Raw genomic sequence first — 11,750 nt, forward strand, 5'->3', positions numbered from 1 at the left:
CTATTTTACTACATTTTGATTTTCTATAGCTTGTTTTGTTTTATATTATCTTTATTTTCCTTTTTTTTTATAGCATTTTCATTAAATACAATATTCCATTGTGATTCCTTTGACTCAAGCATTCTACCTTGCAGTTTCTCTGTAAATACACGTCGTCTAGTTCCTACTTATTATCTACTCGTTGAAGTTTGTTTGCTGCATATGCTTGAGAAGGGATCCAAACAAAGCTGTAGTGTGTTTAACTGTTGCCGGCTGAAGCTTTAATCAACTAAACATATGGCTGATTTAACAAACAAACTGTTTTATTGAGTGTATTCACGATGCGGGAAACACTGCTATAATCTACTGAACATCTGGTCTTTTGTCAGAAACATAATCGACTGAAAACTCAGTCAAACGTCGGCATTTTTGATCATGAGCAGCATGCGCCAAAAGAGTCAAAGGTCAAGCCTCAGCAGGCGCATTAATCTTTCACATGAATAGGAAGGATTACTAATGCTTTTTAACACTGTTAAAGTGTAAATGAAGCAGAAGCTGCAGTAATACAGAGATGGACACACACACATGAACAATCATAGATGATATTGTTCCCTGAGGGCTAGCTGAGCAAGCGAGTTGCTGAAATCATGCCAAACATGCGTAATAGGGTTAATCGAGTTAACTATTGTCATTAATTTCATATTTCTATGTTTGAAATCACATGACATCGCATAGCAAAGAGTTTTGTGTGGGATTTGACATTTTACTAAGGAGAATTATTGACATTTACATCTTTGTTACGCATTCAAACACCTGTTTATAGGGGCAAATAGTCCGTAATTGCGTGATAATGCCAGAAAATGCACGCGAGGGACTATTAAGTGTCACATCTCCATCTACGTCTGATTTTGTTTCAATAATTTAAGAAATAATTAGTAATTTCATTAATTTTCTTAGTGCTATTTCAATGTCAGGTAATTAATTACATGATTGGAGGCCCTAAATGCGTACTCCACTGAAAATCGGTAACAACAATCAATATAATGTGCTATCAATGGATCTAGGAATGTAATTTAGCAATGTCTATTGTTTACGTGTTCAATTTGCAAAATTTACTAGTGATGCAGTGAAGCAACATGTGCTAGCAATATTCTTCTAGAAAACATTCTGTCCAGCCAATGAGTAACTAGCAATATGTACCCCAATGTTCGCTCGCTATTTCATTTAAAAATAGATTTCGTTGATGCCTGATTTGGCAGTTTCTGGTCTTCAAGGTGGTTTTTCCCTTGGTAAAAGTTATAAAATATTAGTAATTACTTAAAAAATGGGTTTTGGTGGAATTTTTGTCGGTTGGGTATGTCATTTTTTGTTAATGTTGTATTTAAACATCTCCTCAAACTAACTTTTTAATGAATCACAAATATTCTTTTTATCTCATGTGTGGTTTGGTTATTTTGTGATGTTTAAAACAATGCTTTTATATTTGAAATCAGAAAATTTAAGAGAAATAGTAAATAAAAAGTCAAACATTTTTCTTTTTTACATTTTGTGTTTTAAAAGACAGGCAATTTTTTTTTTATCTATCACATTATAATGCAATTTGGTTATTTTTATGACTGTTCTCTAATAAATGCTTTCATATTTTAAAACATAAAAATTGCAAAATACATTGTAAATAAATGAAAATGTACAAATATGTACAAAAATACATTCTTTCAAAAATACATTGAAAATAAATGAAAATGTACAAATATTTTTATCTTTACATTTGTATTTTAAAAGACGGGCAATTTTATAGAAATAATTTCAACATTCTTTTGATCTACTATAAAATGCAATTTTTTTTTTTTGTTTTCATGAAGAAAACATGGGTCCCTTGACAATTATTAATAAAAAGTTATCTCATCTTTACAGCTTGTCCCCCCACACCCCTATCATCTGAATAGCTTCTAGAAAACCTCTTGTTTTAATCATTAACCATGTGGAATGTGAACACTGCTACATCTGGGTGATGTCACCAACATCCGTGCGGTGGGGAAAAAAACCATTTTCTTCATGCCCTAAAAGTATCTCCACTCTGTAAAAGCTCACTGCAGGTCTCTGAAAAGCATTTGGTTTCTACAAAAGAGTGAAAATGATTTTTTCATTAAAATGGCAGTGTAACAAAAAGCACCTGAAGGCATTTTCCCCTGACTGAGAGAGAGCACATGGATAGTTGTTTATAGGAGTAAGCAGATGCTTCACAGCCAGTGGAAATCAGGACGTCTCTGTGGTGCAGATGGGGACCTTCCTTTCTCACTTTCTGCTGCATCCACCACAGGCACTTTACATTAAATCATTTAAGCAACTCGGAGCGACTTGGTGTATAAATATACTCCTCATTTCTTTGAAAGCACTGCATCTGCCTTACAACTGTGTGTCTTTACAGTGCAGGGCAGACATGGGCAACTGGCAGCCATAATGTTATAACCCTGCCAAAGTGAAAGCATAAAATGAGAGAAAATACACAAAACAATAATACATTAAAACATAGGAATGGGCAACTCTATCACAGCAGGGGCCACAAAAACGCCATTGAATCTGATCCAAGGGCCACATTATCAACAGTCATGTGGGCATTGAGAATAATGACCAATCAGAGCATTAATACATTGTGTATGTTTTGTTTTTAGTCATTTTGTGTGTTTTTGGGGTCATTGTCTGCTTTTGTTATTTTTGCACTCTTGTTGTAATTATGTGTATTTTTCTGTCATTTTCTGCATTTTTATTGTTGATTTGTGCATTTTTGGGACCACTTTCTGTATTGTTGTTCTTGTTTTCTGTGTTTTCCTGTCATTTGCCGCCATATGCCCATGTCTGCACTAAAATATAATTAAAAAAAAACTAAATTACAGAAAATACTCCAGAAACACACATAACTACCACAAAAATGAACAGCAATACACAAAAAGAACTCCAAATAACATACAAAGTCACATAAAATGACAACTAGAATACACAAAAAGACAAGAAAAACTAAAAACCCACAAACAGAAATACACAAAATTGACTGCAATGAAAGAAAAATGACAATGCAAATACAAAATATGACTAAAAAAGACATACACGTTAGAGGTAACGTACACAAAAGGACAAAAGAAATACACAAAATGAAGTATAACAAGCAAAACAACAACATACATATATAAAATGACAGAAAAGCACACAGTTACTCTAAAAACTTTGTTTTTTCCTGTATTAATGCTCAGTATGGTCATTAACGAACACATTATTGCGACCTCCGTTGGGATAAAAGTTGCCCACCTCTGGTGTAGGGAATACAAGCTTGTACTGCTTTCTTCTCGGCAGCTACATCTCTTTATACTCCTTCTCCCTCTTGGTCAGTGGACTTTCATACAAAGGAGCTGGAGCATTAAAAACACACTGAAGTCTTAAAATAAGTGCTTAAGTTTTCTGCTTGACAGTGCTGTGCTGTAAGGACCACAGCTGTTATATGGCAGGAGTCCAGCTCAGCCCAGGCTGGAGGTCTTGGCAGAGCCTGTAGAGACCAAGTCCTCTCATCTCTTTCTTATCTCCCTATTTTCAGGACTATTTCGGTGCGGAATAGATTAGCAATGCTTTTTCGCAGTGAGAGGATTGAGAATTTTTAGAGGGTTGCAGTCGACCGTGTTTTGTACGTCGCGCTGATTTAAATTCTGATTCTGATTTTCCGGGATGGCAAAGAACGGACAAAAAAAAAAAAGACAGAAGAAGCAATTTCTTTCTAAAATTAGGCCCCAGCATGACACGGAAAACCTTGCATGCATAATTTTGTAGAATATCCTGCATTTGCTATTTTACACCAGAAAACAGGTGATTGAATGTCTACAAAGTGTAACAAACAAACCAATAAATTAAATTTTGCCCATAATCCCATGGCGTCATGGTTCATCTAGTGATCATGTGATTGAAAATGAATGCAGAGCTTCATCTGAAGTTTGTTTTAAATGTGTTGTGATTAGGGCTGGGCAATACATCGAGAGTCAAGATATATCGAGATTTCTGTTTTGGCAATATGGAAAATGACAATATTGCTTATCGTGTTTTTATTTTATAACTTATATTGTATTACAATACTTGCTTTAGGAGTCACTGTTTTTGCTACTTCTCAGAACAGCATGAAAAGCTTAGATGGATTGCTTAGTGCGTTCTAACCCAGACCTCACTCACACGTGCTGTCATTTAGAGGAGAAAAAGCCAAAGTGGTGCATATTGTACAGCAAATTTAACCCAGAATTGTGTTTCTGGTCAGACTTTATTGAGATTAAAATATAAAGATTGATATTGTATATCACCAATTTGAGAGAAAATATTGATATAAGAGTTTGGGTCCAAACCGCTCAGCCCTCGGTGTGATAAATAAGCGGTTCAGATTATTATGACTGCATTGAAATCTAAAAAGGCTCTGGTACAAAGACAGCTTTAGAGGTTGGTGTATCAGTTTAACTGGTGATCAGTTTACCTGGTGACAGGTTACAGCAGAAGTAACTCTAAAATAGTAATTGATTTAGTACAAAACGTGAGGGGGTAGACAATGGAACAAAAAGCAAAATAGTAAAGCAGTGGTTCCCAACCTTTTTTGGGTGTTGACGCCATTTTATATCAAGAATGTCTGGAAAACCGAGACATTTTTCCTCTAGAATTTTTTCTTTTTTTTTTTAAACTGCATTTTAGTTGAAGTCGAAGTATATTTGTCAAAGTGAAAGTTTTTTTTAAGGATATTAATGAAAACCAAAAAATCTATATATACATTTTTTTTTTAATTTCAGGTGACCCCACATTGGGTCCTGACCCCAAGGTTGAACAACACTGGTGTAATATGTCGTGGCACAGAAAAGGGTGAACCCTGAAATGAAATTTGGGAAATTTTGAGACCAATACAAATAAATCAGAGGGAGCGACCTGAAATCTGCAGAACTGCAGCCCTCCAGGATAGAGCCCTAAATCATCCAGTCTAAAGTGATAGGCCTGAATGAATGAATGGTAATAAACCATATAAAAAATAACTCATCCTGATGGGTTTCCATCTGTTAGAATAAAGATCCTTTTTAACTGTAGGAGGAAGACAGATTTAAAAAAAAAAGAGCTTCAGACATCATGCACTGCATGATATAAGCCATGCCATCACTCAGCTGAGTGCAACAATAGATTAAACTCATGATTCACCCTGCACCAGTGCAGGAGCCAGGGCATCTCAATCAGCACTGCAGTTAATAATCTAGTGTTGGAGCAGGGGAGTGGATTTGCGAGTCACAACCTCACATCACATGAAAAAGTATTATTTCATACATGATTTCATCCTTGTAAGCACCAGCTAATGAGCCAGATCCAGAAATTCCCATTGGCCACGATATAGGTCAGGTCTGTGTAGTGGGGCATGATGCCAGGGTACAGAACTGTATATATCACCCTATTCAGTGCATGGGGTGGTGGATGATGATGCTGGTATTTCTTAGAAAGCCCCATTGTGCGCATTTTCACACACTGGACATGCACAAAGGTGTGCATGTAATTTTTGTTTTGTTGTGGCATCAGCAGAGAATGAATGAGTTTGGTGAAGAGGTTTCAGCAGCAATAAATGCACAAAAAGCATAAAAAAAGACACGTTGACTCACCTAAAATACCAACAACAAAAAGTTTAAGCACCGCGAACTCATTTGTATCCATCACGTTGGGAGACTTAGAATGAAATCTCAGCTGCAGCTCCGGGATAACGCAAATCTCAAGCGAACCATTATTGACAGTTTATCCCAAATCCGCCAGTTCCGTCCTTTCTGCCTGGATGTGTGGGAGCTGGTGAAGGCAAACTAGGGATCCAATAAAACAGAAAGAAACAAAGGAAACCAAGAAAAATCCGATTCAAGAGCGCGCCAGTCCGACTGTCCCGGTGATGATCGCGACCGCGTCTGCGCGCCCGAGCTCAGGAGAGCAGCGCACCGTCCTGGGCGCATCCTCCGCTCCGTGGATGGAGGGGGTGGAGGCGGCTACACTTACCCTGAGTGCATTCATTAAGGCTGAACAAAGCGCGTCCAGAAGCCTCCTTTGTTGCAATGTCACCAAAGTATAGTCTTAATTTCAAATAATCTGCTAACTATGCAAACAAAAAAACAAAAATAATATAGACACAAGAAGACAACACAGAATAACAAAATATACATTACAGCTAAAATACACAAAAACGACTCCGAAACACATACATGACAGAAAAACACACAAAGCTACAACAAATGTATTTAAAAACAAAAACAAAACAAAAAACAGAAAACAGAAAAATATACAAAACCGACAACAAAAATACTCAAAATGACTCTTAGCACAAAAATTCACAATGAGGCTCCAAAACACAAAAAATAACAAATAAACAAAATAATTCATACAACAGAAAAAGGACAAAATGAAAATAGACGTACGTAACTCGAAAACACAAAATGATTGTACAAATGTAGACAAAAAAAAAAACATACAAAAAGACAACAAAAGCACTCAAAATGACTCAGCACAAAAATAATAACAAATAAACACAAAAAGAGAACATCACTCCAAAACACAAAACGACAACAAATGTAGGCCAAAAAAAAAAAAAACAACCTCATTTATAAAAATACTCAAAATGACTCATAACAAAAAACAACAAAAACACACAATGAGGCTCCAATAACACAATATGACAACAAAATAAAAACAGAATCAATAACAAAAATACTCAAAATCACTAGAGCACATGCAACAACAAAAATACACAAAAAACAAACAAAACTGTTTTAAATGCTCAGATTGGTCATTATTTGAAATGCTGACATCAATGTGGATAATGGGACCCCTCAGATCAGACAATGACTATCTCTGATTTATAGATCAGAAACTTTTTAAAATATCAATTACACTGTTAAGTCCCCTTGCAAATTCTAACCAGGAATACACACCCCCCTATTAGCACAAGAGCACTTACTGTAGGTACATGGGAACCTTTAATAATCATTTTCCAAGATAAGACGTGCAACAGCAATCTTCCATCCCATTGACAATAATCAAATAAAAGCTCTTCAGGGAATAACCAAAAATTTAAATCTAAAGTGAGCAAACTTCAGAAATAAACGAGTAAAGATTAAACCTCTTACTGTTGCATACGCGCAAAGAGGAGGTTCAGGTGAGCCTCAATTATTTTCTTCATCACAATAACAAACAGCTACTTGAGCTCAGGTGGTCCAATGAAAAAAAAAGTTGGGAACCGCTGACCTACTTCTAAATCACTCTGTTCCTGATGAAGTCTCTGAAAAATAATGTGCTTGCATAAGCTCAGAAAGCCATTTTTGTCTTTTTCACTGCATTTGTCGCAAACACTGAGCTATACCGTATTTGTGGAGCATGCTACTACTACTACTACTACTTCTACTAGGTAGTCCGTCAGTGTCGACGAAAACGTCATTGTGGCGCAATTTATCTTTTTTATTTTATTTTTCAGATATGGCTCCGGAGATGACTGGAGCGCGATGTGTGGAGCGCAGCGCCTGCTGAAGGTGGGGCACTCAAAATCGGTTCCCGTGTGGCCTGCAGTTTGCTGGTGCTGGCGGAGTCGCCGCTGTAGGCCTCGTCAAAGTGCTGCATGCCAGTGTCACAAATGCTTCGCCAGCCAGGTCTGTCGGCAGCGGTAGTTTCGAGGCAAGCAGGTGGGATCTGTATTTCTTGAGGTGGCCTTCAGATGGTTCTCTTGCCCTCGCTGAGCTCTTCGTAGAGGACTCGTTGAGGAAGGCGGTTGGCCGGCACCCAGATGACATGGCCGACCTAGCGCAGCTGGTGACAAAGAAGGATGGACTTGGCTGATGGAAGACCGGCGGACCTCTGTGTGAGGTACTTTGTGCCACTATTGCAGGCCAAGGATTATCTGAAGGCACCTGATGTGGAAGGCCTCCAGACATTTCACATGCCGACAGTAGAGCACCCATGCCTCACAGCCATATTGCAGGGTGGACAGACATATGGCCTTGTAGACAGCCATCTTCGTGCGGATGGTCAGGTCGCGGTTGAGGAAGACAACCCGCCAGTCTGCTCAAGGTCGCCAAGGCAAGGAGTATACGGCGCTCCACATTGTCGGTGATGTTGCAGTTGGTGTTGATGACAGAGTCAAGATAGGTGAAACGTGGGGTCCACACCGTTGACGGGGAAGGCGTGCTCTGCGGCAGGAGCAGGTCCAGAGTGCTGTGGAAGCACCTCTGTCTTCTTGGTGTTGATGAGGAGTCTAGCACGACTGTCGGTTGTGCTCCTCTACCGGCGAAACCCACACTGCAATTCCGGGATGAGCACCTCTTGGAGAAGGCGGAAGAGCATGATGCGGGCGAGGATCTCGCCCGCCACCGTGGCCTCAATACGTCGGAGGCCACGGATTATGTTGAAACTCTACCAGAAGCTGTGAAAAGTCGGTACAAGGAGAAACTGGGTCTGATCGGTAGGAATAACTCCTACAACGTTACAAATGGAATGAAGATGTCTTTTATTTCCCGGGAGTGACTTATTCTGACATTGTGAACTACCTTGTCTTTACATCGAGCTCATACACAATGGACCACAAGAAAAGTTTCAAGGGACTATAACTTTACAATTACCAGATTGTTTGTGGCTGGATTTGTGAAGTAGCTGCCTTTATTCATAATGGACTCCATGGGGTTAAATCCAGCAGGCAAATTTTTCATAATTCATCTGTAATATGAGTGTGCAATGCTGGTTTTTCAGAATCTGAGCTATTTTATGACACAAATTTGCGTGAAAAATAGATCTGCACACTTGGATCAATGCAAATAAAACAATTAAATTAATTTTGTTTAGTTTAATTTATTTCCTGAAGAAAGACTTGTGTACTCCAGTCCAAGCCGTGTTTGAACACCCAAAAACAGCGGAAAAGTTTACCATCACTGTGGGCTCTCTGCTTCGCTAAAACATTTCCTGCGGTGGCTTGTTCTTCCATCATGGCAGAGGGCCGTACATCTATACGTCATGTGGCATGGGTCTATAGCCACTTTTTGTGGTGCATCCAGAGACTATTTTGGGTGCATCTCGGGACCTTTTGCGGTGTATCTACAGACTTCACGTTGCAAATCTTACCACTTTTTGCAGTACACCTAGCAGTGTATGTATCCATTTATTGCAGGGCATCTAGAGACTTTTCATGGTGTATCTGGAGACTTTTTGTGGTGTAACTACTACAGACTTTACTTTGTGTACTATATCTTACCACTTTTCGTGGCACTTTTTGCAGTGGATCTAGGGACTTTTCATAGTGTATCTAAAGACTTTTTCACAGTGTCAAGATACTATACAGTGTGCCCCCATCTGTTCCCGTGCACCTTAGCAAACCACCATCAGTAGGCTACTCATGTCTTTTATCAGCCATTTTACTTGTGTTTTTCCTCTTGTCTTGCCATTCATTCATTCATCCATCTACTGCCTGATGGCCCGCCACATAACATGGGTGGAGTGGTGGCCTAGCAGTTAAGGATGCTGGGCTTGTAATCGGAGGGTCACCATTTCAAATCACACCCGAGTCATCGCTATGGGATGCTGAGCAAGTCCCTTAACCCCCAGCTGATCCCACTGCTCCTCAGGGTCGGGTTAAATGCAGAGAAGAAATTTGTATGTGTAAAAACATATGTGCCAATAAATAAAGGCCTGGTTTAATTTCATTATTTCATTTAATTAATTTAACCTCATTTAGCAACTTCAAGCCACTTTCTGGACTTTCAACGTTGCCCTTTCACGCAGAAGAAGTGAATGTGAGAACAGGCTTAAATATATGAAAGCAAACTCGCTCCCTGATACCAAATGTCACTCATTATTTCCATTAGAAATTCCTCTGAATAACAACTACATGCAAAAACATGAGATGGAGTAAGTTGAAGGTCATTGTAATGTGACTCTAAAACCGCCCAAAGAGATAATTGCATTGTACCCAGTGAAAGACTGATTTTGTGATTTCAATCCAGAACAAATTTACCAATAGAAACAAATCATCTACACCCAGTTATTCTGTAAAACTGCAAAACTGAGTTTGTCCAACATTTTTTTTAGGCAATGCTGCCTTCTTCTGGTGTTCATTTGCATTACATTTGCACCTCTGCTGGATTGGAATCCTTTTAGCAAATTATGTAACAATTTTAGAGCATTTGAAATCAGAATAACAAACAGAAGCTTGCCGATTCAAAAACAGTTTAGAGCTATCAACCATGAAGATTATTGGTTCAAAGCAGCTTTTCCCTTTCAGTGTTCTACACGCTGAACGCAAATGACTGTGCATCATCCCTATATGTCAACTCTGCAATTATTAATTGGTATATTCTGATTTATTTTAAATTTCATAGGGACAAACATGTATTCCATAAGCTATATTGTCATTCATTTTAAACTTATGTTCACTTTTGAATATTATTATACCATATTTCCAAATTTCAATGCTGTTTTTTCACTTTTTTTTTTAAACCATTGAAAAACTTGAGTTGTTTTCTTCTTCAGGCAACCAGATATGAACACTACAGTTTGTGTCCAAGCCGGAAGGGAAGAGAATGCCGTCCCTGCCTGCAGAAACAAAGCTCAGAAGCGCCTGAGAGCTTTTGGCAGGTGGTGGAGGGTGGAGGATTGAAAGCCAAGGCTCCAACATGCAGCACAGGAGAGGACAAAAGGATCTGATTCAACAAAAACACTTTTTTCAATGTATCTTCCAGGAATTTTGCACAAACGAGATGTGCAAGAGAGCGAACATTATGTAACTGTCCACGTCCTGATGATAGCCTAAAAGCTAACTAAGTATAATCTGCTTCCTCCAACAGGTTGAGTGTAGGAGCTGAAATCATGTTTTGTGCTTTAACAACAACTTTTTACCAATTTTTGTGTTACTTCGCCAACACACAGTAGTTCTCAAATGTATTCATCCTTAGCATGTATTCTTTGTAGACGTATCCCTCTACAGTTCAGAGATGGGCAACATTTATCGCAGCGGCTCTAATCCCACGGCCACATTATCAGCATTAAGAATATTGACCAATCAGAGCATTAACAAATACGGCTTTGTGTTCTTTTAGACTCAGTCACTATATGTTTTGTTATTCTGCGTATTAGCTGTTTTGTGTAACAGTTTGTGCATTTGTGTATTCTCTTTTCTGTATTTGACTCCAAAAATATACTTTGTGTATTTCTGTTCTTGTTTCTTTTATTTTTTGAGCGTATTTTTATCGTAGTTTTAATTGTAATTTTCTGTTGTTGTTTTGTGTATTTCTAAGTCATTTTGTACTTTTACTTTGGGGGAATCGCACAAAATTAGACCGAGAGCCACAAGTGGCCCCCGGGCCGCCAGTTGCCCATGTTATATTTAAAACTGCAGTATGTAGAATTGTGAGACTTGGATAGAAACAACCACGCTAACCTTACCCTCCCTGTTTCAAAACCTATCATCCCTTACCGGTATCCTTATGAATGCGCACAACTGTGGAGCTATTCGCAACTTTTTCCTCAATCGAGACAAATGTAGTGAATTTATCTTGTGTTATAGGAGAGTTTGCTGGTATTTGAGAGACTGACATGAATGCACGTATCACTCTGTAGAACTCAAAGCGGATCTCCGAATAGTGAGTTCCATTTGAGTATGCTTCCCTTCCTTTTTCTGCACACTTTGCTGTGTCCAACACGTCATTGCACTTTTTCTACAGAAATTTGAACGTGCAATCGACTTTAGTCGGGCAGCCAATAGT

The 11,750-nt window shown here is 38.5% G+C and overlaps 1 protein-coding gene across 2 annotated transcripts in view; it reads right to left on the bottom strand.

Moving 5' to 3' along the window:
• The window catches only part of LOC114454130 (receptor activity-modifying protein 3), a 47,986-nt gene that overhangs the window by 35,484 nt on the left and 752 nt on the right, over positions 1 to 11,750 (bottom strand). The window contains exon 1 of one of the 2 annotated variants that reach the window (XM_028434345.1): positions 5,634 to 5,956. The exons of the other annotated variant lie outside the window; for it this stretch is intronic. Coding sequence (XP_028290146.1) covers positions 5,634 to 5,685 — 52 coding nt within the window. The 5' untranslated portion in view covers positions 5,686 to 5,956. Of the gene's footprint in view, positions 1 to 5,633; positions 5,957 to 11,750 lie in introns of those variants that run through there. 2 annotated transcript variants of the gene reach the window in all.

This window comes from Gouania willdenowi, chromosome 20 (assembly GCF_900634775.1).
Source record: "Gouania willdenowi chromosome 20, fGouWil2.1, whole genome shotgun sequence".
NCBI lineage: Eukaryota > Metazoa > Chordata > Actinopteri > Blenniiformes > Gobiesocidae > Gouania > Gouania willdenowi.